The sequence below is a fragment of the Lycorma delicatula genome, chromosome 3 (genome assembly GCF_047948215.1).
Source record: "Lycorma delicatula isolate Av1 chromosome 3, ASM4794821v1, whole genome shotgun sequence".
Classification (NCBI taxonomy): domain Eukaryota; kingdom Metazoa; phylum Arthropoda; class Insecta; order Hemiptera; family Fulgoridae; genus Lycorma; species Lycorma delicatula.
The window spans coordinates 38,204,468-38,228,384 of record NC_134457.1 but is presented as its reverse complement, the minus strand read 5'-3'; the positions used below and the strand labels follow the sequence as shown (position 1 = coordinate 38,228,384).

The window sequence follows — 23,917 nt, the reverse complement described above, 5'->3', positions numbered from 1 at the left end:
ACTTGTATTTGTTTTTTACTGGGTTATTTTACACCAACTTCTAAAAATTAAATTCTCTACAAGCTCTGATAATAAATTTTACACCATTATTAGTCATTTAAGAAAGTTTTTGTATTAAAAAAAAACAACATTCTTTTAGATAAAAAATCTTTCTGATATAGTCTGATATTATTAAAACTACTGGAGATATAGTTCTGGAACCTGTTTTATTCAATCTGTTAGGTCAAAAACCATAAACTACATTACTTAAAACCATAATCACACTTACTTCTTAATTTGGGTTCCTACAATTTCTACATGGTTTGATTTCACTCTTTGCCCAGGAATTAGGGCAAAATCTTTTGCTAGCCATAACTTGCTAATGAAGCATTTTTGGACCCATATTTATAAAAATCTTTTTGTGTATCTTTCCTGATAGAATGAGCTCTAAATGTGCCAATACCACTACTTGAATCACCATGTAGATAAAATGTATGCCTGCTTGCTGTCGCAGAAGAATAAAAATGGCAGTTTTACTTTGAGTGATGAGAAAAGAGTTACGACATGAATGAGCCAATAAATGAATATTTAATAGTAAAAATCTTTTACATAAAGAAAAGTACATAACAAAGCAGTATTATCAGTTTTCATGTTAGTGTGTTTTTTTAATGAACAAAAATCAAAAACTTTCATAAGAAGCTTAGTAGTTTCTGTAAATACTCTCCCAGTTTGTACTTTTCTTGATTTTTCCTCTTGTGTTTGAATTTTTGGAGATTAAAATAATGTTAACTATCTCAAATATAACCCTCATACAATTAAGATCTACTTATAAACTTTGGCATAAAAATGATTATCAAAAGTTAAGCAGCAAGTTAACATTTTTTGTGAAAACTACTGAAACAGTAGAACTGTTTAAAGTGTCATAACATAGGATGCTCTGTATAAGTCAAGAGTCGTTAATTGTCATAAGAGATCCAAAAATAGGGAATAAAACAACAAAAAACACAAAAATGGCAACCAAACACAAAATAAAAGAAATATATGTATAATTTACTAATGCAATTAATTATACTTACTTTCCACCCATAAGACCAATAAAAGCTGACTGAAGAAGTCGTTTTGGAAGGGATTCATGAACTGAGCCAGCCTGAAACAAAGAGAAAAATTCATTAGACACTTAACGATTCATTCAAACTTGGGATATTCATGTTACATTACAAGAATGGTTATATTGTAGAAATTTATCAGTAATACGTACTTTTTAAATATACAATCAACACAAATGTAGGCAACTAAAAATAAAATAGAAATTAGTTTAATATCAGACTGGGTAGTTAATTTCAGCATAGTTCTCAATTCAATATCAATATTGTGGAGTTTCAGGGATGCTAGTTTTTACAAGGGCTGCATGAAAATTGACTTCAGCATAGCTTTGTAAAAAAAAGAAACAAGATGTTAAATAAATTACTTATAAAAACGCAGCTTTTTTACATAGTTGCCACTTATGCACTTATAAAATAAACAGATTTTGTGCATTCTAATAAAAGAACTTTAGAGACAATTATTTATCCCATTCATTCTTAATTTACTTCAAAGAGCAGGACAACCAAACACACACACCCTTCATCATAGTGAAGAGACATAATTAATTACTTTGTGCCAACCTAGACTATGAAGATAACAAAGTGTGTGTGTTTTCTCACACTTAACCCTTTGAAGACCACTTAATGATTTTTCATCAGGTTCAGTTTTATACTAACAAGACCAAATGGTGATTTTTTGTCAATCTCATTTTATGCAAGAAAGATGATTTGGCAAAATTTTGTCAGTCAAAATGAGGTTGGTACTGATCAAATATTTGGTTTTTATAGCAGCCCGCTTATGAGATATTACATTTGTTGTTATTTAAAGTCGCATGTGACATTGCAGTTAATATTTTGGTGGTAAAAAAAATAATTATTTTGAACTTAATGATTGTTTATATTTATATCTTTAGTTGGCTGTGAAATCAGTTTGTTTAGAGTGAAAAAGAGTGCATTATTTTTTTTCTAAAACGCTGTATTTACTGCTTAATATGTAGATGAGCCAAGAACAATTTGCGTTTATAATTGCTTTTAGTTGTTTGTGACAATTGGGTCATAACATTACACTTATTTCATCTTAGTGTTTTGTTTTCTTTTTACCAGCAATATTTATTAGTGAATTGCTACAATATGCAAAATGAGCGGTGTATTTTGAACAAGTGAAACTGATCAAGAACTTACGAATGTTCAATCTAATAGTGATTTGTGTACAGACAGTTCTAAGCTAAATTCTGATGATTCTGACACAAGATCCAAGTTAAACTCCTGACTTCCCCTAGACACTGTAATTTGGGGAAACTTCAAGATCATTTGTAAATAAACATAAAAACTTTTTAATAACGTGTAAATATAATGTTCTTTTAACATTCCTGTTGCTTTTATGAAATTTTCTGCTAAATTGATTTAAGTAGTTAATTTTATTATGCATAGTATAAGCTTATGGTAAAGTTCACAAAAAAAACTTAAATTTTACAAATTTGATTAAAATTTAATAATCGCTTGCAAAAAATCAAGAAATTTTCAGGTTTAACACAAAACAGGACATATTCTAAAAATCATGATTCCCATAGTAAAATTGTTTCTTGATTTTAAGCAAGTGATTTCAAACTAATTTTTTGATTTGCTTTGGGTTATTTAATCTTTGGAAAAATTTTCAAATAAGATATGACCACAAAGAAGATTTGTACTCGATAGTGCATTAGTTTTCCAACAATTTAAAAATACTGCTGAAAACTATTAGTAATAAAAAATGTTATAAATTTTTTAGCATAAGCTTACAAAAATACGTACTGTAAAGTTTTTTTTTACCAAAAATAATACAAGTATGCAATTTTTTACTGTTCCTCAAAGGGTTAAACTGCTTCAGTAAATCTTTTTCTTTTTTCCAAGGAAGAATTAAGAGGATTGGCTTTACTGGAAGGATTCTTCAGCCATTAGTGTGCATGCAATCATCAAAACAAGAAATGGAGTGTTCAAATTGGTCCATAGGCAGTCCCTACCACCACCATCCATCACTTTATAACACCAAAAGGCCCTGCCATATCAAGGTCCTAGCATGCTATGTAGAGAGGATCAAGCAGGCTTAGATCGACAGCCAAAGCAATGTAAACCCTTTTTTCTTCAGGGAAGCAAAGGAATCAAGGAAAAGGATAATAAAAAAAATGGGAAAGGATAACCTATCTGTCACGGTAATAGTTAATCATTCTGCCCAGGGACCAAGTAAATCCATTAAAAGTGAGGCCTGGCCTGCAGTTCTTTTTGATTTTTTGGCAATATCCTGATAATGCACACTGCACTTTGTCTTTGAACCTGCAAATAAAATAACACTCACAAATAACACTTAAATTGCTAGTATATTTAGATATGTCAGTTGAGGTGTTTCAAAATTCAGGACTGTTTTTACATATACTTTAACATGAAAAATACATATAACCTAAGTATATTGTAATGTGAAACCAGTTCTTTCTTATCCACCTTTGAAAAGCATGTCATTAAATGTTCAACTCATTTGTGAATTTATTCATTCATGGATTCAGAGAAGCTGTAACAAAAAACTATAGGGTCAGAAGTACTCTTAAACATCCTTTTCAATTTTCAATCTGCTTCTTATAATTAATTCTAACACTATATACTTATCAACACCCTTAAGGCAGAGATTTCTGAAATGTTAACAATGAATTAATTTGTCACGAAGAATTTTTATTTTTATCCACCTTTAAATTAACTTTTTCCTTTGTCATAAAGGTTTAGTGTTCTGTTTATTTCATCTCTATCCTGGACTTCTACATCTCTTCTCAGGTCCTGTATTATTTTACTAATCCATTTTAAATTGAGTTTTTCTATCTTACACTTCCTTGAACCTACCATCTGCTTACAACTAGATTTCTATTACTATATTGATCAGGTATAGACTGACAATTTCTGATGTAGCCAAACTTACATGGTAAAAACATGCTCTTGGTTGTGCATATTTAGAGTGGCATCATATAGTAGTGTAGCCAGATTCATTACACTGCAGTACATTCCCTTTATAAAATTAACTTACTTTTCTTTAGCTTGGTTCTTTCTTATTCATCACTCTTCAGTTAATACCCAGCAAACACTTTTTAAGCATACTGAAATCAATGTTATCTCTGTTGGTTTTATTTTATATGAATTAATGTTTTAGGAATAGTTATATTTTTTTTAAGGAATATAATTACTGGATTTCTTGTCAAAACAATGTTATTGTATTCTTTTATTCCTTTTATACTACCAAGATAGGAAAACCATCACTATATATTTCAATCGTACATTACCTTACTTTAGGATACTTTTTTCGTTCCTATTTTATTTTTTCTTATTAAAACAACTTTCTTGATCAAGTTTACATGCCAAGAGAATTTTTTTTACTTTTTTCTTGTTTATTTTTTACATTACATTATGTATATCATAAATCATGATAATTAATTTATTGCAGTTTCACATAAAGGTACAACTTATTAATGCCCACCATTGGAAAAGCATCTTGCATAATAATATATTCAGCCAATATGTGTATAAGATTTATTATATTTGACTGTCCTTTATTTTTTTAAGTTTGCATTCCACTATTTTATTGCAACTCTTTTGTCTAAATAAATTATCTTTAAATAAAAATTATCTTTGTTACAATGTATACCTTTGTTAAACGCTCTGCACGTCGTCTACTTAATTCTGCTCTTAGATCACATTCTTCCTTTTCTTTAGATGCCTCAATTTTCTGTTCTTTTTCTGGAACCTTTTCTTCATCTGTTACCTCATCTTTCTTTGGTAAAAATAAAGGACTGCAGGCTTTATCAACACTCGCAGTATTTCTAGTTAGCGGCTTCACCTTAGCCTGTTTTAATTCTTTCTTTTTGGAATCCATTTTTCTTTCTGCAAAAAAATAAAAACCAACATCATAAAAAAATCATTTTAATTTGGAAATCTCTTAAAATCTAAGTAGCTATCATTACAAGAGTAGTAGCTTTAGAAAAAGTAAAAAAAGAAAGCTAATAAATGTGTAAAATTTATTATCAAAACTTGCAGAGAATTTAATTTTGGGAAAATTGATAATAAAAAAACAAATACAACTTCAAAAATTTGATTTTGTTACTAACATTTACTATATGAAAATGAATGAAAGGATTACACATATAAACACATTTGCTTTCCTACAAAGTGCAATGATACAAAAAATACTGTTTTCACTAATGTTATGACTATACCAGTACTAATGTTATTGAGACAGCAACGTTTAAGTTATCTTTCACAAATTCACTGTAAAATTGAAAATTTGAGAAATTATGATTTTAAGTTGGAACATAGAAATCAGCTGGCAACAATGCACTTCAAGCCATGTCAAAAGTTCACTGCATGTTCTGCATTACTGCTGTGAATTGTAGCAGTACAGTGTAATTTAACTGTGTATATGTACATTTTAATTTGCGTCAAACTGCAGCAATGCCTTTATTATTTACGTCTATGGAATATACCGACATGGTATATGTCTTGGGGGTGTGCGATAGAAATTCAACAACTGCTACTGCAGAATATCAAAGACGTTTTCCTAAGTGCAGAGTTACAAATTCTAAAAAAATTAATGGGAACATTCCACATGCTACAAGAAACTGGTACACTTCGCAGCATTAGTATTCTCCATGACTATTCAACTCATTATGATGCCGATACCAATATTAATGAGACCATTACAAGGCTACTCAAAAAAAAAAAAAAATACTGTTGTATAAAGAAATTACACGCCAATCTATCATAGAAATTCTCCAAGTTACAAAAGCAAATAAGTGGTATAAACAGTTAACAGTTTTTGGAAACAGGAAGAAGTTTAAAAGACACACAATAGGTAGGCCTAAAATAAAGAAAGAATATGACTGTTTTTCCAATGAAATCGGAAACATTTAGTGTTCAGAGTATTACTTCAAATCACATAAACATTCCATGTAATGACCGTGTTAAGATTTCATTTCTGTTGATGAAAACTACTTAGATATGTTAGAGAACTTTGTATTATTTCCAAAGATTGAATAAATGGAGGGCCTAATTTTCCAACAGGATGGAGCCCCTCTACATCATGCAGAAGTTGTATAAACTGTACTCAATGAAATATTCCCAGAGGGCTGGATAGGCAGAGAAGCTCCCACCCCATGGCAACTGTGAACTGCAGAAATACTCACCAACGTGTGAAATTAAATGGATTTTCAGTTTGGTTAACTGCAGAGCTGTAAACAGTGCTCATATGGAGTTACACTAAGTGGAAAAAACCTTTGTACTTTCATGTAATAAATCACATGCATTCTTAATTCTAAATGTAATAAACTAATTTTTATTGGTGGAGTTCTTTTTCAGACATGCGGTATCTCACTGGCAATGCTTGACACTACTTGCAGAGAAATTTGTGTAAATAGAAGGGCACTTAAAATTTTTATTTAAACTGCCTAAGCCAAATACTTTGGTTATTTTCAAAATGTTTTGTAATTCTTACTGCAAAATTTGAAATGTACTCCCTTATTAAGTATAAAATCAGATATTTATACAATCCTACTTTTTCTAAATGTTGGATTGGCTGTTAAATTTGTTGGGTATACCATGCATTAATACATCCAACTTAAATAAAGTTTAGGATCAGAATAACAATTTTTATCTGAAGCATTTTCTTTTTCCTTTTTTTTATTCACATGAAATTTTATTTCTATTTTAGTATGTTACTACTTTTATTATGTTACTATTTTCAATAGGGTCCCCTCCAAGTCTTCTTCTATTGTTAATGACATTGAACTTTAGTGTAGCTGTTTTGCAAATTGTGCAAATCTTAAAGTATTTCTCTGTCTGAACATGTTAAAAAATAAATAATTAATGCATTAGATGATTTTTTTTAGTCAATCACAAATATTAGTCAATTTTTTTTAGTCACAAAAATATCATAACTCTGTATGACTATATATAAGGGTAAACAAACTATATAAAAAAATTATCTTTTCTGAAGTCAGGATTTCTGTGTAAATATACCAGTTCGATCATGCAACTGCAAGCACAAGCTTTTTTTTGCTTGCTTCTTAATTTAATGTCATTTTTTTTTAAATTCACTACACACTTTTATTCTGCAACGGGGTGCACACTGACAAATGGTTTCTCTCTGGTTGAATTTATAATGCTGAACTTTTAGATAAAACAATGTATAATAACATAGAATTTATACAAACTTTCTTAGTGATTATTGATGCGAATCAGAATATATAATTCGTTATAACATACATTAAATCAACTTTACTTAAGTACATTAATAATGTAGATAAAATGTTAAAAAAGTACATCAGGGAACATAAAGGATTTCTCATTCAGAAGATTAAAAATAATGCCACACATATAATCCTATACAAAGACATTAAACTGACACCCTTACATAAAATTTAAGTTTGCCCCTTTGCCTACATCATTACCCAGAATATCACAAATGCTATCTGCTTGTTAAAATGTTTTATACAAAGCCACATATATCTATATGATCAATGAGAATGTGATGAAATGTTATTTAATATTTCTCTAGACACTGAACTGGACCTACATCAGACATAAGAAATCCATATTAACCTGTGCCACGGGCACAAATGGCAAATGATGGCCACTTCATACAAGGCGCTTTTGTGATAATACAGTATGATGTCTAAAATTATTAAGTTTACTGCCAATAACAACTTGCTGCTTTCAAACATTTCACCAACAGTATAACTGAAATGAAAGTGAGCTGCATGAAAATCATTTGAGTGAAAACAAAGACCTCCTTTGAGGTCTCAAACATACAATACTTTGTGAAAAACCAGCTAAAAATATTACAAACAGGACTCATAAATCCACCACAATTTATAAAAGCAACTGGCTGATGGATAGTTGAGAAAAAAAAAAGAGAAACTAATAAATTAAAATCCAATTTTAATATAGTAATAATTTAGCTAATATCGAACAAGATAAAACAAATATTACCTTCTTTAACAAGTGTAACAACTTTCTTTTGTTCAACTCTGGCCTGATTACGCTCTTGTTCTTGTTCTTCTTCCAATAGATCATCATAATCCATTAACAACTCATCATCCCCAAGATCAAGAACATCATCTGTGTTGCAAGCTTTATCCAAAGATTTATTAGATTCTGTTCTCATGATCCTCAAAGGCTTTTCCACCTCACTCGCTTTATTAGGTTCTATTCTCTTAATACTTGTTGGCTGTTCCTTCTCAATCCGTTTATTAGCATTATGTTTCAAAATTAATGATGGTTGACGTTCCGTCTCAGAAAGTTTATCTTCCATTGAAACATTTAAAGGGCCACTAGAGACACTTTCTTTTGCGACCATTTTAGTTTTTAAACGTATTTTCTTATTTACAGGCTGAATTGGACTATTAGATTCAAATTTTCTTCTTCTAGCTTCTAGGACAGGATCATTAATAACATTTTTGTCATCAACCTTTTCTTCTATCTTCTTCTCTTCAACCTAACCAAAGAATGAGAACATAACAAATATAAAATAAAATATAGAAATGGAAGAATTAAATACACAAAAACAAGTAAACATATTTTTTTTCTAACCAGTAAATAAACAAAAAACATTGTGACTAAACATGACACTAGTCAACAAAAAAATTTTGTACATCTTGAATCGTACATGGTGATTTAAACTAATTTTGGGATGCTGAATTCAAAAGTTATTAAAATTTGTGTAATACATCACGTTTTTTAGTTAAATATGATTTACTTACCAATAAATGCAATCACTGTGGAATCAATATTTAAAAAAAATTATTTATATACATTCATTTAAAATCTGTTTAATTCAACTAAATTGTTATTTATTCAAACAGATATGAAATAAATTATTAAAAAATTTTAAAATAACAGTTTCTAAAGGTCTAAATCACTCGAAATGTCTTCAAAATAACAGTATTTAAAAGTTTAAATCACTGGAATTGTCTTAATTTAATTTTTAAAATATGTTTGTAAACTTTTTCATTTGTTTGACGTTTGATAAGTTTCTCCAAATAAAAATCAACAATAGTCACCCATCATCCTCGTTACCGATGCTTCATAATCAGAATATCCTGATGGTAACACTATCCTTGCTCATCGCTGACAAAGCCCAAATTTTTGAGGAAAAAAGTCTAGGTGGGAATGTAGGAAATGAATTTTTAAAGATATCCTAAAACCTAAACGTTTGTAGTTTTCTAACAGCTTATTAACCAAAAAAACAATTTTTATCTTTTCTGCTGCCTAAAAAATCACCAAAACCTTTAAACGATTTCCACGCAGCTACATCATATTCGTGAAGTTTATCATCCTTATAAGTTGAATCCTTAAGCAGTTTTTTGATTTATGGTCCGATAAATATACCCTTCTTCAGCTAGCATCATTCAATTTAGGAAACATTCTTAAATGATTAAATCCCGATCCATCTTTGTCTAGTGCCTTTACAAAATTTTTCATGAGTCCTAGTTTTATGTGGGAAGTGGCAACAGAATGATTTTACCACTCTCGATGATAAATGGTTTACATTTTTTCACCAGCTACAAAGTTCTGCCGCAGTGGCCAGTTCTTTACTTGGTAATGACTTTTCATATCACGTCTACGCCAAAGAAGAAAAAAACAATATTTTGTAAACCCACCTTTTAAAACAAGAAGTAACACAAAACTTTCAAATCACTGCAAACTTGCCACTCCACTCTTTATATTTTTCTGCTTCTAATATTAATACCGTAGTTTCATACGTTTATTTCATGTTGACTGCATAAGCTAATGGAATGGATAGCTGTTTGTTACAATTATGCGATAAAACTGCTATCATGCTAACTTTAGAAGAATTGATAAAAGGACACCATTCTTCAGGAATATGCTGAATTCCAAGCTCTTTCGTCTGGCCATTGACATCAGTACAAACGTACAATGAATTTTATTTTTGATATTCTTAACATAGTAACTTTTGTTTTTTCTGCTAAAAGATTCCACTGTTACAGTCTAGACTCAGAAGTTTAGCTTGCTTCTTTGATAAACTTTAAATTGCAAACTAAATCATTAAGTTCTTTTTGTTTAATTAAATGACATTTCTCATCAGATACAAGAAGAAATTCTTCAACAACAGATGCTTGTTTTATTTTCAGATTGTTCATCTAGAAATGTCAGATTAGATGGTGATACAGGTACAGGTACTCCTCTCAGTTTGGAAATGAACTAAAGAAATAATGAAATCAGAGGACCATGGAAATGTGAATAATAGAATGATACCATTTAAGTAGAAAATTTATGTTGATTTGGAAATTGTGGACTGTATAAGATAATGCTAGGGCTGGAGCAATCCCTTGGACCAGTATGAGAATGACAATACTTGATATGTAAGATAAACAATATTTAATAATACATTCACTAAACTATAAGACATAGTAAACACACTTAACGATACACTCGGTGACAGAGAGGAGCCGTGTTACTTATAACAAAGCACTGAGTGTGACTGCTTGCTGGTGGAGGGACTTAATTTCAGTCGATGTTGCTCACAACAAATACTAAATGTGACTGACTTAATAATTGGTTACAGCCAAACCTTATTACGAGTTCTCCCAACAAGTGGAAATCAATGCCAAAGAGGATTAATGAGATAATCAAAAACAAAGGACACCATAAACTTAAGTAAGTTTGACTAATAAACATTTTTTTTCTTTTAAAAAGACTGTGTTCGATTTAATTTATTTGCCACTGTATGTATATTGTTAGTAAGTAAAAATGGAGAAACTATTCTTAATTTTTACCAGTAGTTGATAAAAATAAATTTATAAAAAACCTTTACACGTAGTAACAAAATTTCAATAGCATATTTGAAATCGCACCCAAATAACAGTGGAAAAAGTTGGGTAACATGTTAAATACAAATTCTGTATTGACTAGTATAATTTTTGCATTTTAATTTTTGTATTACTAGTATAATTAGTGGACAATACCATACAGCATGACGTATTGTTTTAAAGTAAGTTTCTCTTTGCCATCGACTTCCTCAGTATGTTATCTTCTATCAGTAATCATTTACTGGCAACAATAGTCAAGTCATATTCACATAATTGTAGAATCTAATTGAAATTAATGCTAAAACAGTCTCACAAAGTGTGAAATACCAGCAGTAATTCATTTAACAGCAAAATCTGCATTCAGCAGACTGCTAAAATCCACCAGAATATTTGGGATGTTTATGGACCAAATTTTTATTGAAGAATGTCTGTGTGATTACAAATGCAGAATTTTTTTTGTTTTTGGGAAAAGTGAACTAAAAAATTTATTAAAGCACTATATATGCAGTTTCATAATTATCAAATGAATGCTTTATGTTCACAGATTTAGAAATGGTAGAAAGTTGTACATCAACTTAGAGATACTGGTAGACTGATAAAAGAAAAATGTCTTGCGGCAGCTCAAACATATCTTTCTTTTTTTTAAGAATGAATAAGCAGAAAGATTAATCATCCAAATATTTCAAACAAACTACAGTATACCATAGTTATTTTTATAGGAGCATCAAAAAAGAAAAAGAAATATGAATACAAAAAAAAAATCAAAAATCTCGATCATGAGAAAAATATTACAATTATTTGTTCAATTTTTCAAAAAATCCTAAAAATTTGAAAAACTATCAAATAATATAAACACTAGTGATAATAAAAATTCTTTCCCTTTTTTAAATTAATGTAATTTAGTTAAATTTATTGTATAATAATAAAAATGAGGCCTAATTTTAAATTACAAGAAAAATTTGAGCTAAGATTACATATAAAAAAATTGTTATACTGCTGAAATGTTATGGTTAAGTAAAATAATTTATAATTCCTTTGATAAACACAGTTTTTTGACTTGCACATTAAATTTTAAGTTTTTAGAAGATAATTTATTAGATTTATTCATTGGAATTTTTTTATGTAATTATAAAGTAAAAATTACAAATGTTATAAATAAATAATGTGTTCTTGTTTGCTTTATTACATTAAATTTACAAGCAATAAAAAGGCAAATGTTTTGTTCCTTCATGCTTATGGGGAATACAAGGCCAATATTACAGCAGTTACATACTAACATACAATCATACTCTGTAAATGCTGTTAAAAAGAACAAAATTGATACTAAAAAGAAGCGTTACAAAATCTGAAATTCTTAGATACTTACCTTGCTTTTAGGTTTTTCCTTCTCTCTCTCCTTCTGAGCTTGATTTGCAGTTCCTCTTACTTTTTCTCTAACTTTATCTCTATCTTTAACATCACGAATTCTGTCCCTATCTCTTTCTCTTACTCTTTCACGTCTTGGAGCATCTCTCTCCTTATTTCTTTCACCAAAATTTCTTCTTCTTCTTTGACTGTATCTGTGATGAGAATAATAATCCTGAGGTGAACCCCCTCTTTTTCTGTTCATACCTTCCTTATTAGCTACATAAAGAGGTCGGTTTCTGAAAAACAAATGTTGATAAGCTTCCTATGTATCATACATATTAACAACACAGATTTATTCTATAAAGTTCATAAACTAAGAATGAGAAAATTAATAAAAAAAGTTTTTCTCCTAGAGTTATTCCAAATGTAACTTACATTTCACTGTTGTTATAAAGGAGTGGGGGTAGCAGTGCCATAGAATACGTGCTGCAATAAAAAATCCCACCAGTTGTGAATTATTAGTTGTTTTTTTTGGCAAAAACTCCATTGACACTTATTGGGAACTATTGTGATGTTTTAGGGGAAATATGTAATGAATGAAGGTGCAGTGAGGCAATGTTGTGTCTAAAAGTTGCAGCTCAAATGTTCTTAATGAAAAACATGTAGCCAGCCTAGTGTTCTGTCTGATGAACTGATGATAGCAAAAGTTGGTAAAAAAAAATTTGTGCTAACTGATGCTTTACATTAAAGAGCTTTAACAATCTAAAAAGTAGAGCACAGACTTAAAAAAAACCCATGAAAAATGTTAGCAAGAAAAGTGATGACTACAGTTTTCTGTGACAGAAAAGGGATAATAAAGGATATAAAAGGGAGAATGAGGCTACAATAAATGTTGAAGTGTATTATGAGATGCTAAAAAAAGACACAGAGGGCATCCAAAACAAGCAACATGTCATATTGTCTTCTGGAATTTTCTTTATTTACGACAATGCACATCCACACACAGCTCATTGAATTAAACAACTTTTGGAAAAATTTTAAAAACTTTAATGGGAAATTTTTGACATCCTGCATACAGTCCAGATCTAGAACTTCCATTTTGCTCCTTACATGAAAAACAGGCTGGCAACTAAGTGCTTTGAAAATGACAAGGGACCGCAGGAAGGTGTCACTAAGTGGCTGTAAAACCAGGCGCCTCAAGTTTTTAATGAAAGGATACTAAAACTCATCTAAAAGTATGACAAGTCTCAATTTATTTTGTGACTATGTAGAAAAGTAGTTTAAGGATATATGTTAAAATTGTATAACAATTTTTTCCGAACAGCTGTGCTTTTTTAACACCAACATAAGTTACCTTTCAGATTATCCTCATATTTGTGACTATTAGATAACATAATCATGCCATAATTGTTGAATGAAATTTTGTATTTTAAACCATTTGACAGAAAATATTATGTTTAAACTCTTGCTCTTTTCAGAATTATTATTTTCAGCTGAAAAATATTTGAATATAAAACCTGTAGAATTACAGAATTAACAGTAAATATAAATAAAAAACTATTACTTTTCCCCCTGGATGTGCTATTTTAATGTCCAAAACTCTGTTAAAATATTATATACATACAAAAACTAATGTTTAGGGTAGAATTAAATTCAAAGTTTTTTCTGAAATTTATGAATAAGACAACTTTTTTGGTGGGAACCATTCATAGGGGGGGGATAATATTTTTCCACTCTCAATAACACAACTTTTTTTGTACTGAATCTGAGTTTTATAACATTAATGTAGTATGTAATAACTCCATCTTTTAATTAACTGATTGAAATACTTAGAAGGAAAAAGGCATTGCAATCTTCATAGTGTGGCAACTGTACGAACAGTATATATCTGTGCATATTGTATGTGCTTAGATCAGATATAACATTCTATACCTACAATACAGTGCAGACCTTGTACTTTTCTTTAGAGATAATAAACTATCCTAACAAAAAAATAATTACGCATAATTTCATGTAATTCTACAAGTTTTGTTACAATAAAATAAAACTCACAGCAGCAACACAAAAACAAACAAGCCTTTACTTACGTTTAACAAAACAATTTTTCCATCAAATTAATCATAAAACTGTGGCTTCACAAGCTGTATTTTTGGCAGATTTCCAAGGAATTTGGAAATTTACTGAGCCTGGTCATGTTTATATAAATATGTACGTATATATGAATAAGATTTTTTCTGCTCTACCATCTTAACAGATTTTAACAAAACTTGGTGGGGAAGATGTACTGGGAACCTATTAATTTTTAAATAAACCAATTCACATGCACCAGAGTTAGAATCAAAAATGGGACTTTTTGGGTACATTCAGTTTTTTTTTCACTCTACAGGGCAAACTTTTTAACCAATTTTGATAAAACTTAGTAGAATAATGAAAACCTAGCAGCAATAGAATCCTATTGATTTTTAAGTGAATTGGTTCACAACAACCAGAAGTAAAAAAGTGATTTTTGGATACGTTTTCAAAATTAACTAAAACCAGAAATCCACCCTTTTATTGAGAGTTTTTTTCTTAGTGATTCTACCTGCTATAATCTAGTGATATATAACATTGGTAAATGGAAGTGGCTTCCCACATGAGACAGTTTTTTTGTTAGTGATTCTACCTGCTGCAATCTAGTGATATATAACATTGGTAAATGGAAGTGGCTTCACACACTTTCGCAGCAGTAAGAATCACTGCAAAACTACAAAGGCCATACTACCACTGTGTAAAACATTTTCCATTATTCTAGTAGCAGTCTGCTACTAGAATAGTATGTGAGATCTGGCTCCACACACTGTATGTTACTGCCCCTACATTTTTGCCCATTAGTCAAATTCTCAACATAAACTAGTTATTTTTATTTATTTCCAGTTACATTTTACAACTTGGTTTTTCACTTGGGTTGTATTAGTAAAATTTAAAAAATGTTGTTAAGTAGTGAACAAATCACTGTAAAAATAAAGAAATGCTGAGAGATAAAGGATAGTAAAAACGTAAATACAAATACCAACATGTGAATATCGAGAGAAGTACATGGATATGAATAAAAAAAAAGATTTCTTAATTCATATAACTGATTTTTATACTAACAGATAGTGTCATCTACAGAATGCACAATGTGGTAACTGCTTGTAAAGACAAGCATCTTGGATCATAGCAGTAAATTACCACCTCCAAGTAATACAGTAATACGCTGAGCCATCTCTTTTTTTAGCAGTAAATGGGTATATTTTATATACATACAGGAATACACTTTTATATGAAAAATATATCAGTATGGGAACAACATTTTTAAACAATCTGAAAGCACAATACCATGGAAAAATGATTTACAATTCAATTTAGAATTTAACAGAAAATCAATTTCATCATTTGAAAAGATAATCACAAAGTAAAAAAAGGAGAAAATAAATTTCCAACGAGTTTGAAAATGATGACTAAAAAAGGTAAGAAATGCTACCCATTTATATGATAATAAGTTGTTTAATATGTTGAATGTAGACAATTCGTTCCTATCTCAAATTGTGAAACATATTTCCAATTGTTCAAAATTCTTTGGAAAAAACACATATTATACTGAAATATTAATGAATGCAGGAGACATGAGATTGCTGGTATAATCAACAACTCAAACAAATGCTTATCTTATATGAAAAACTGCCGGAAAGATAGATTCCATATTGGCTCAATCATGCTGAAACTTTCAAGCATTGTTTAAACATAATTCAACAGGATTTCTGAATTAATGCACAATTGTAATGAAGAATGGATTCATCACAACAGTCATCAGAGATAAAGAATGGTGAAAACAATGATAAAAGCTAAAGGAATTGCTGCAAATAAGATAATAAACAGTAACTGTTTTTCAAGTTGCACAAGACATAATATTAATAAATTGTTTTAAGGAAAATTCATCGCAAAAAAAGATTATGCGATAATATTAAATCAAACTGAATGGCTTAACAATGTAATCAACCAAAAATGTTTCCTATATCTAAAAAAGGAAAAGTGCTTTTCATCCCAAAATTCATCAGCTCATGTAATTCCAATTCCAAAAGCAAAATAACATGAAATGTAATTTGTAAATTGCTGCTTCCACATTCACCATATTATCTGGGTTTAATGGTGTGACTTTTTTTTGTTCTAGGCATAAAAATCATACTATGGTAAGATATTTCTCTCTCAAATAAAGTAATTAACAAAAACATATTTTGTAGTCTTGGAAATTTTTTTCTCTGGTTGTATAAAAAAAGCCTGAACGATTGTTGAAAACTGTATAAAGATGAAAAGGGAGAATTCACAAAATAAAATAAAAACTAAGTGAATTCATTGCTATTTTCACAAATTATCATGTCCTTTATATTGTACGAGGGCTATTCAGAAAGTAAGGAACGTTTCCACCTGACGCCGCTAGGCGCACGGCAATCGCGTATATATTGGTGTGCTCATGCTCGGCACCTCAGTCAGCATCCAGCCGTGACAACGGGAACATCTCTCTGCACTGCCCGTTTTTTTATATACAACTTTGAAATGTGTGCTGCAATCGAAAATCCTGCCAGTTGTGAGGTGCGGTCTGTGATTAGTTTTTTGTTGGCAAAAAACCTAAAACCAATAGAAATTCATCGGGAACTGTGTGAAGTGTACGGGAAAAACGTAATAAATGAAGGTTCTATCAGGAAGTGGTTCATTCAGTTTAAAAATGGCCGAACAAATGTTCACGATAAAGAGAAGAGTGGACGTCCGAGCATTGTGACTGACGATCTGGTCTCCAAAGTTGACGAAAAGATTTGTGAAAACCGCCGTTTCACAATAACTGAGCTTTCTCTAATGTTTCCCACAAGTTTCACGGACTTTATTGATTGAAATTGTTTCACAGAAGCTAGGCTACCACAAATTTTGTGCAAGATGGATGCGTCACTGAGTGGTTGAAATCACAGGCGGCAGAATTCTATGACACAGGAATTTCAAAGCTTGTCCACCGCTATGATAAGTGCCTGAATTTGTATGGTGATTATGTTGAAAAGTAGTATTTTAGTCCCTCTTTCACATGTATATAATAAAAAGTTTTTCTTGTACTTGGTTTTTTAAAATTCCAAAACATTACTTACTTTCTGAATAGCCCTCGTATATAATTTATTGCAATAAGCATTATAAAAAGTTTGAAAAAAATCCATACAACTCTGATTTTACATGACCGTAACAAAATACCAAAAGTAAACTTTTGCTGGATCCTGCATCATCAACAAAAACAAGAAATAAATAAAAACTAAAAATTCTAAAAACATAAATCCCAATAACCACAACAGTATAACCTAATGCCAACTGGAATCATTCCAGTTGGCATTGAGTTATATTGTTCTAGTGTTGTGGTTACTGGGAATTATGTTTTCTTAACTTTTATTTATTATTTTGTTTTTATCTGATGTAATATTGGAATTTTTTTACAGAAAGTTGATGCGGGTGGTTATTTTCTTGTCATTTTAGGTTACTGGTACAGTGGTCAGTGATTAATAATTTTTTTGAATTTTTACAAGGTTTTGTATACATATTTATATAAACCATTAAATAAAAACTAGAATAAAAGAGATTACTACATGAATTTATGAACTGCATATTCATTAAGAAATATATTCAAGAAAAATAAAACCACTAAAATCAAACTATAATAACACAATGTAACAATTTAAAACTTTTAGAACAATGTTTTACAACAGCTTAGGTGGTCTTAAAAGTATTTTTCATGCTGATTTCAAATCTGATTTTTGTTTTTCTGTATCAAGTAAGGTTTTTATCCATATCAATTCTGAAGTTTTTAAACAAGGAAAATTATTATTTTAGTTTGATTTAAAGATTGCGTGTTTTGTAAACCTGTATAAAATTACAACACACTGCATTACAGTAGACAGTGGTATATACTTACTTAAAAAATGGTAATATTACAATTTAATTCCCCTTCTTCGCTGATTTCACTGCTTCAAGTTCTTTCTCACATGGGTTGAAACTTCTCTCCCTTCACCAGTACTGTCTAAGTTTCACATTCATGATACATCCTAATTTCATGAAACTCTGCAACATCGTTTAACCATGGTTTTGTACTCTGGATATTGCCCAAAAAGTTGGCCACAACTTCTTTAAATGAAATCCAAGCCCTTTTTTCCACTGGATTCATTGTACTTTTTCAAACAAATTGTCTTTCATTAAATGTCTGATCTGCAGCCTCAACAAAGATCTCTTGTGAATCAGATTGGAGGGTTTTTCTTTTGGGCCAGTCTGTTACCTTCCAATGCTTGTCTTTGGCTCAGAGTCCTATTCACAAATGAAACACAGCATTTTTGTGTAGCTGGATTGTTGACCAAGTAAGATACAAAGTACTTTTAAATCCCCACAAACTGTTCAAGAATGTTTTTTCTTAGTTCATGTATTTCAGCAGAGCTTTGAGATTTTCATATGTCTCCTTCAGATGTACTGAATATGCAATGGGTATTGAGCCAAACAAATTTCCATTATGTAAAAGTACACCTTTGAGGATACGTTTTGACGAGCCTCCACTGACTTGGATTATAAGTGACGCTAAAGAAATTCAATAAACCCTCAATATCACAACAAAACACCAGAGAATCTTCTTCTTTAAACAATTTTATTAACTCCTTCTTTCTGGTCCTACATAAAAAGAATGAAACTCCAAGCAATAGAAGATTTTTTGCTTTCAGTCTTGACGCAAGCAATTGAGTGGCATCTTTTGTAAGATTCAAGTTGTAAGTTAGCAACATTAAATTCATTTTGACTGTATAATTTTGATGCCGAAAATTTTTTTCTTCTTCCAGCTTGTAATCATCAGCATTATCGCATTCATTTTCTGAGCTGCTCTCCTGTGGCACATCTTCAAGAATAGGTGGTGGAACTGGAATAGTGGGATAGGCAGAGATTCACTATGTGTAACTGGCCAAAGGAATATTTGGATATAGTATATCCTCTTACTTTTTGCATTATGACCTTGATTGTTAACCATATAAAAATAACAATTATCATGATTTTGTGGCTCCCTCTAAACCATTGAGACTGCAAAAGACTGTGAGTGTGATTTTTTCACACCATTTTTCCACAGTGTCAGTCCCGCAACAAATGTTGTACAGCATACCTTGTAAGGTATGGTTTTGTCGTCATGACCAAGCCTTATACCGAAGTATGCATAATAGACATTTCTCACAAAAGTATTGTCTTGTCTTTGCTTAGCAATTACTTAGCTACCACAAATATAACAGAACACATTTGGGTTACTCAAACACTTGCAGGAAGTCATTTCTAAAGAAACTATATGAACTACATGACAGCAGAAATATAACCTCACACCACTATTAGCATGTCAACAATGAACTACATTTCCCGCCTAACAGGCAGCTGGGTGTAAGAAGTGTAATCCCTGTTACCAAAATAAAATTTCCCTTAGTGGAATTTATGTTTAAATAAAAAATGAGTTCACTTATTTGCAAAAAAAACTATACGTGACAGAAAAAATTAATTACAGATCTGAAATCAGTAAAAAAAATTTACTTTAGGAACATAGAAAATCCTGTTGCACTGTAATTAACAGTAATCATAATGAATAAATAAAGTATGTAAAAATAATAACAAAGTGTATTTACCTCTCCATAACTACGTCCTTCACAGGAGATGGACTCAGACTGGGAGATCTTGTTCGCCTTTTAACTGTAGTTTGGTGACCAATAGGTCTAGCTGGCTGTACTACCTCTCTTTGTTGAGGCGGTATTCTACGGTTATCAACATTTCTTCTCTGTCTAACCACAAGTGGTGATGATTTTCTTTGAGGACTCTTGTTACTAGGTGAACAAGATTTCCTCAATAATGAAGGAGACTGGACATTCCTTCTAGGCGAGCGACGTTTTGGACTTCGTTTAGGTGAAAGAGAATGCTGTTTAACAGATAATTCTGTATTTCTCTTGGGTGAAACAGACACTTTTCTAACCTTAGGATCATAAGAGATTCTTTCAGGTGAAACTGATGAACATTTTAAGTCTTGTACTGGAGCAGAATTTTTCCATGGAGAAATAGGTCGTCTTGAAAATGGTGACAATCTTCTTGGGGAACAAGAAAGTTTTCTTTGTCTATTCTCAACAATATAAGATTCTCGACTAACTTGTTTTGAACGAATTGGACTATGTCTTGATGTCCCAAGTTGGCGAGGAAATGGTGACAATGATTTCTTCCTAGGAGAAACATACCTTCTTGGAGGTGTTAAAGATTTTCTGCTACTCTGGATCAAAGGTGAGTTAACAGGTCTTCTAGGAGAAATAGATTTTCTTTTCAACCTAGGTGAAGTTCTTCTAGGAGAAAATGGAGACTGCCTTCTAGGAGAAATAGAAATTCTAGCAGTTCTAACAGGAGAATTCCTTCTGCGCGGTGACAATGATATTTGTCTCTGTCGACTAACAGGCGAGATCGATGATCTTCCACGCTTTGGAGAAAAAGAATTGTAAGGTACTGGTGACCTTCTAGGTGATGCTGAAAATCTCGCTGAACGAGCAGGAGATAATCTCCTTCTAGGTGACATCGATTTTTTCCTCAATCGAGGAGGAGAGGGTGAGTACCTCTTGTGTTTAGGAGATAAGGGGCCAAACGAAGGTGAAAACCGTCTATATGAAAAAGATGGAGAGCGACTTCTTCTAGGAGAAATAGATTTTTTTCTATCCCTGAAAGGAGAAAAGCCCCTTCTCAGGGGTGAATAGTCTCTTTTCCTAGGAGACAATGGACTTCTTGGAGGTAACAATTTTTTCTCAGGCAGGTACCTAGCAGGTAAATGTTTCCCCACTGGCCTTGGTGAACGGGACAAGGAACGCCTCAATGGAGATGGACTTCTGTAGCGATAGTATGGAGACCTAGACCTAGACCTAGACCGAGATCTTGAGCGAGAATATGATCGTGTCCAAGAACGAGATCTACTTCTACTCAATGGTGATCTTGAGTTGGAACGCCACCTGCGAACAGGAGAAGGAGAAGCAGAATACCGAAGAGGTGATCTACTGCGTCTCCTTGGGGACAAGGATCTTCTTGGAGAAAAATCTATACTCCTTCTTCTTCTCCTTGGAGAAAATGACCTGTCGCGTGGAGAAAGTGCTCTACTTCTTCTAGGAGATATATATCTTTGCGGTGAAAAATCTTTACTTCTTGGACTTAATGATCTTCTGTTAGGAGACAATTCACCAATTCTTCTCCTTGGAGACAATGACCTCCTATATGATCCAACTTCATTCATGTTCCTTCTAGGTAATTTATCATCACCCATTTTATTAACTTCTGGTTTGTGATAATCAATAGGTGTTAAGGATCGATCCTTTCGAATATGCCCTGGTGAATCACAAGGTCTATTAGCCGGTGGTAATGAGTTTTCATTTTGTGTAACTGATGATTTTGTAAAGCAGTCATCATTACCAACTGAACTCTGGGAAGTTTCATTTATGATGTTAGTATATACATACTTTTCAGTACATGATGAGTTAACACCTTCAGAAGAAACCTGATTCTGTAAAAATTTGAGGTTAACTTCTCTCGGAGATCTTATTCTGATCGGTGATGAAGCAGCAGTTGAAGTAACTCGATCTAACTGAGTCTTTTTCTTTAGACAATCAGTGTTCTCATTTTCCTTACTAACAGAGTTCAAAGCTGAATCAAACAGAACATGATCTTCATTTTGTACAACTGGTTCAATAATAGTTTTTGGCTCACAAATTTTTTGTTTACCTTCAAATCTTTCAAAGTATACAATACTTTCAACTGAATTATCTTCAATAACTTCTGTTTTTATATGGATTTTTGATTCTTCAATATTCTCAAATACAGTATTTCCTTCTATCTTATCCTCAACTTTTTCTTTCTTTATTTTTACCTTCACTTTTTCCTCATTTATCTTAACAGGTTTCTTTTTTGCATTTTTTGTAACTTTCTTTGTCCCCTGACTGAACTCCTGCTCCATTACTTCCATAAGTTTTTCAAGGCTATCATCATCTTCTAAAGATGCAAAGCCACCAGAAACTTCATAGTTTCTGTTGTCTGTCACCTGATTACCATCATTATCAGATTGATTACCAGCATCATTGTCATTATTAGCAGTATTAGCACCGCAGTTACCATCATCATCATCATCATCATCATCATCTTCATCAGAACTTCCTTTTCTCTTAAGTAAAATATCATCGTCTGACTCTGAATCTGAAGCATCTATTCGGCTGAACTTTGTTGGTACTGTAAAAACAAAAACATCAACTTAAAGAAAGATACACAACTCAATACATAAAAAGAGATCTTAACTGCTAGTTCTAGGGGGGAAAAGGGACTACAAATAGTAAGCTGCATTCATAGTGTTTTGCCATTAACCCTCCATCGGTCGCTAAGCGGAGGTTTCCTCCAGGTAAAATTGGTTTTGTTTGGGTAAATGTGTTTTTTGGGGTTGGCAGCACTGTCCATTAGTAACATTGTCGACTCTCTCTCCAGGAACAGTTGACAGGCCCCTCCACCACCAATCCTTGTTCAAGGTAAGTGTCACAAGTGAAGCAGTAGGCTGGACGAAACCTCCGCGAGCGTCTGTTTGTGTTTTGGAAACGCGGATGAAACTTCCGCAAGTGTCCATTTGTGTTTTGCAAACCTGGACGAAACCTCGGTGTGTGAGAGTTTTAGGTCACTTATATTTTCAAGTTATGCAGTGAATTTTTGTTAGTTTTTGTTTTTGAAAATTGAAAAAGAGGAAGACAGACTCGCCAGATTTTCAGCTAGCGTAGAAAGAGAGGAACATTTTGCAATTGTATCCAGGCCCTCTGGGAGTTTTACTCGTGAATTATTTCCTGAAGAAATGTAGAAGATATGGCTTTGAACACCGGTAATGAAAACGAAGAGGAAAATGAAGGAGTACATGAATTACCAGGCGAGTAAGATGACTTTGTCAATATATATATATATATATATATATATATATATATATATTGGAATTACATATGAAGATGATTTTGATGACATAGAATGTATTCCGTTAAAAGAACAGCAATCTGCAATTATTGTAACCAGGCAAAACGGTAAAGCAGCTTACACGAGCAAAAGTCGGAAAATGCTCTGGGACTTGCACCCAAATCAAAGTGCGCAGGCTCAAACACCCAATAGAAATATTTTGCGGATGAGGATGGGATGTGTGGCCCAAAGTGCAAAAGAAGCCAAGTCTCCTGTTGAGGCATGGAACCTTTTTTTCCCTGATGAAACAATCAAAGACATAAGGGGCTACACAAATATTTATATAAACGCAAACAAACAAAAGTTTACTAGAGAACGAGACCGCAAAACAACTAATCCAATTGAGATAAGAGCTGTTATTGGTATCCTGTATATGGTAGGGGTAATGCGTAGCAGGAATCTAATTCTAGAAGAACTATGGGCCACTGATGGGACCGGTGTAGAATTTTTCAGATGCGTCATGTCACTAAGTCAATTCAAATTTTTATTGAGATGTATCAGGTTTGACGACATCACGACGTGAGAAGATAGAAAGTCAATCGATAAATTGGCTCCTATTAGAGATTCGATTGATGACTTTGTCGAGTTATGTAAGAAAACATTTCATTGTAAGTG

At 31.8% G+C, this 23,917-nt stretch overlaps 1 protein-coding gene across 1 annotated transcript in view; it reads right to left on the bottom strand.

The window, feature by feature from the left end:
• Nucleotides 1-23,917, bottom strand: part of LOC142321521 (uncharacterized) — an 84,903-nt gene that overhangs the window by 43,049 nt on the left and 17,937 nt on the right. The window contains exons 4-8 of the mRNA XM_075359673.1: nucleotides 19,933-22,546; nucleotides 12,267-12,543; nucleotides 8,061-8,565; nucleotides 4,723-4,958; nucleotides 1,056-1,126 (exon numbers count right to left, since the gene is read on the bottom strand). Coding sequence (XP_075215788.1) covers nucleotides 1,056-1,126; nucleotides 4,723-4,958; nucleotides 8,061-8,565; nucleotides 12,267-12,543; nucleotides 19,933-22,546 — 3,703 coding nt within the window. The remainder of the gene's footprint in view (nucleotides 1-1,055; nucleotides 1,127-4,722; nucleotides 4,959-8,060; nucleotides 8,566-12,266; nucleotides 12,544-19,932; nucleotides 22,547-23,917) is intronic.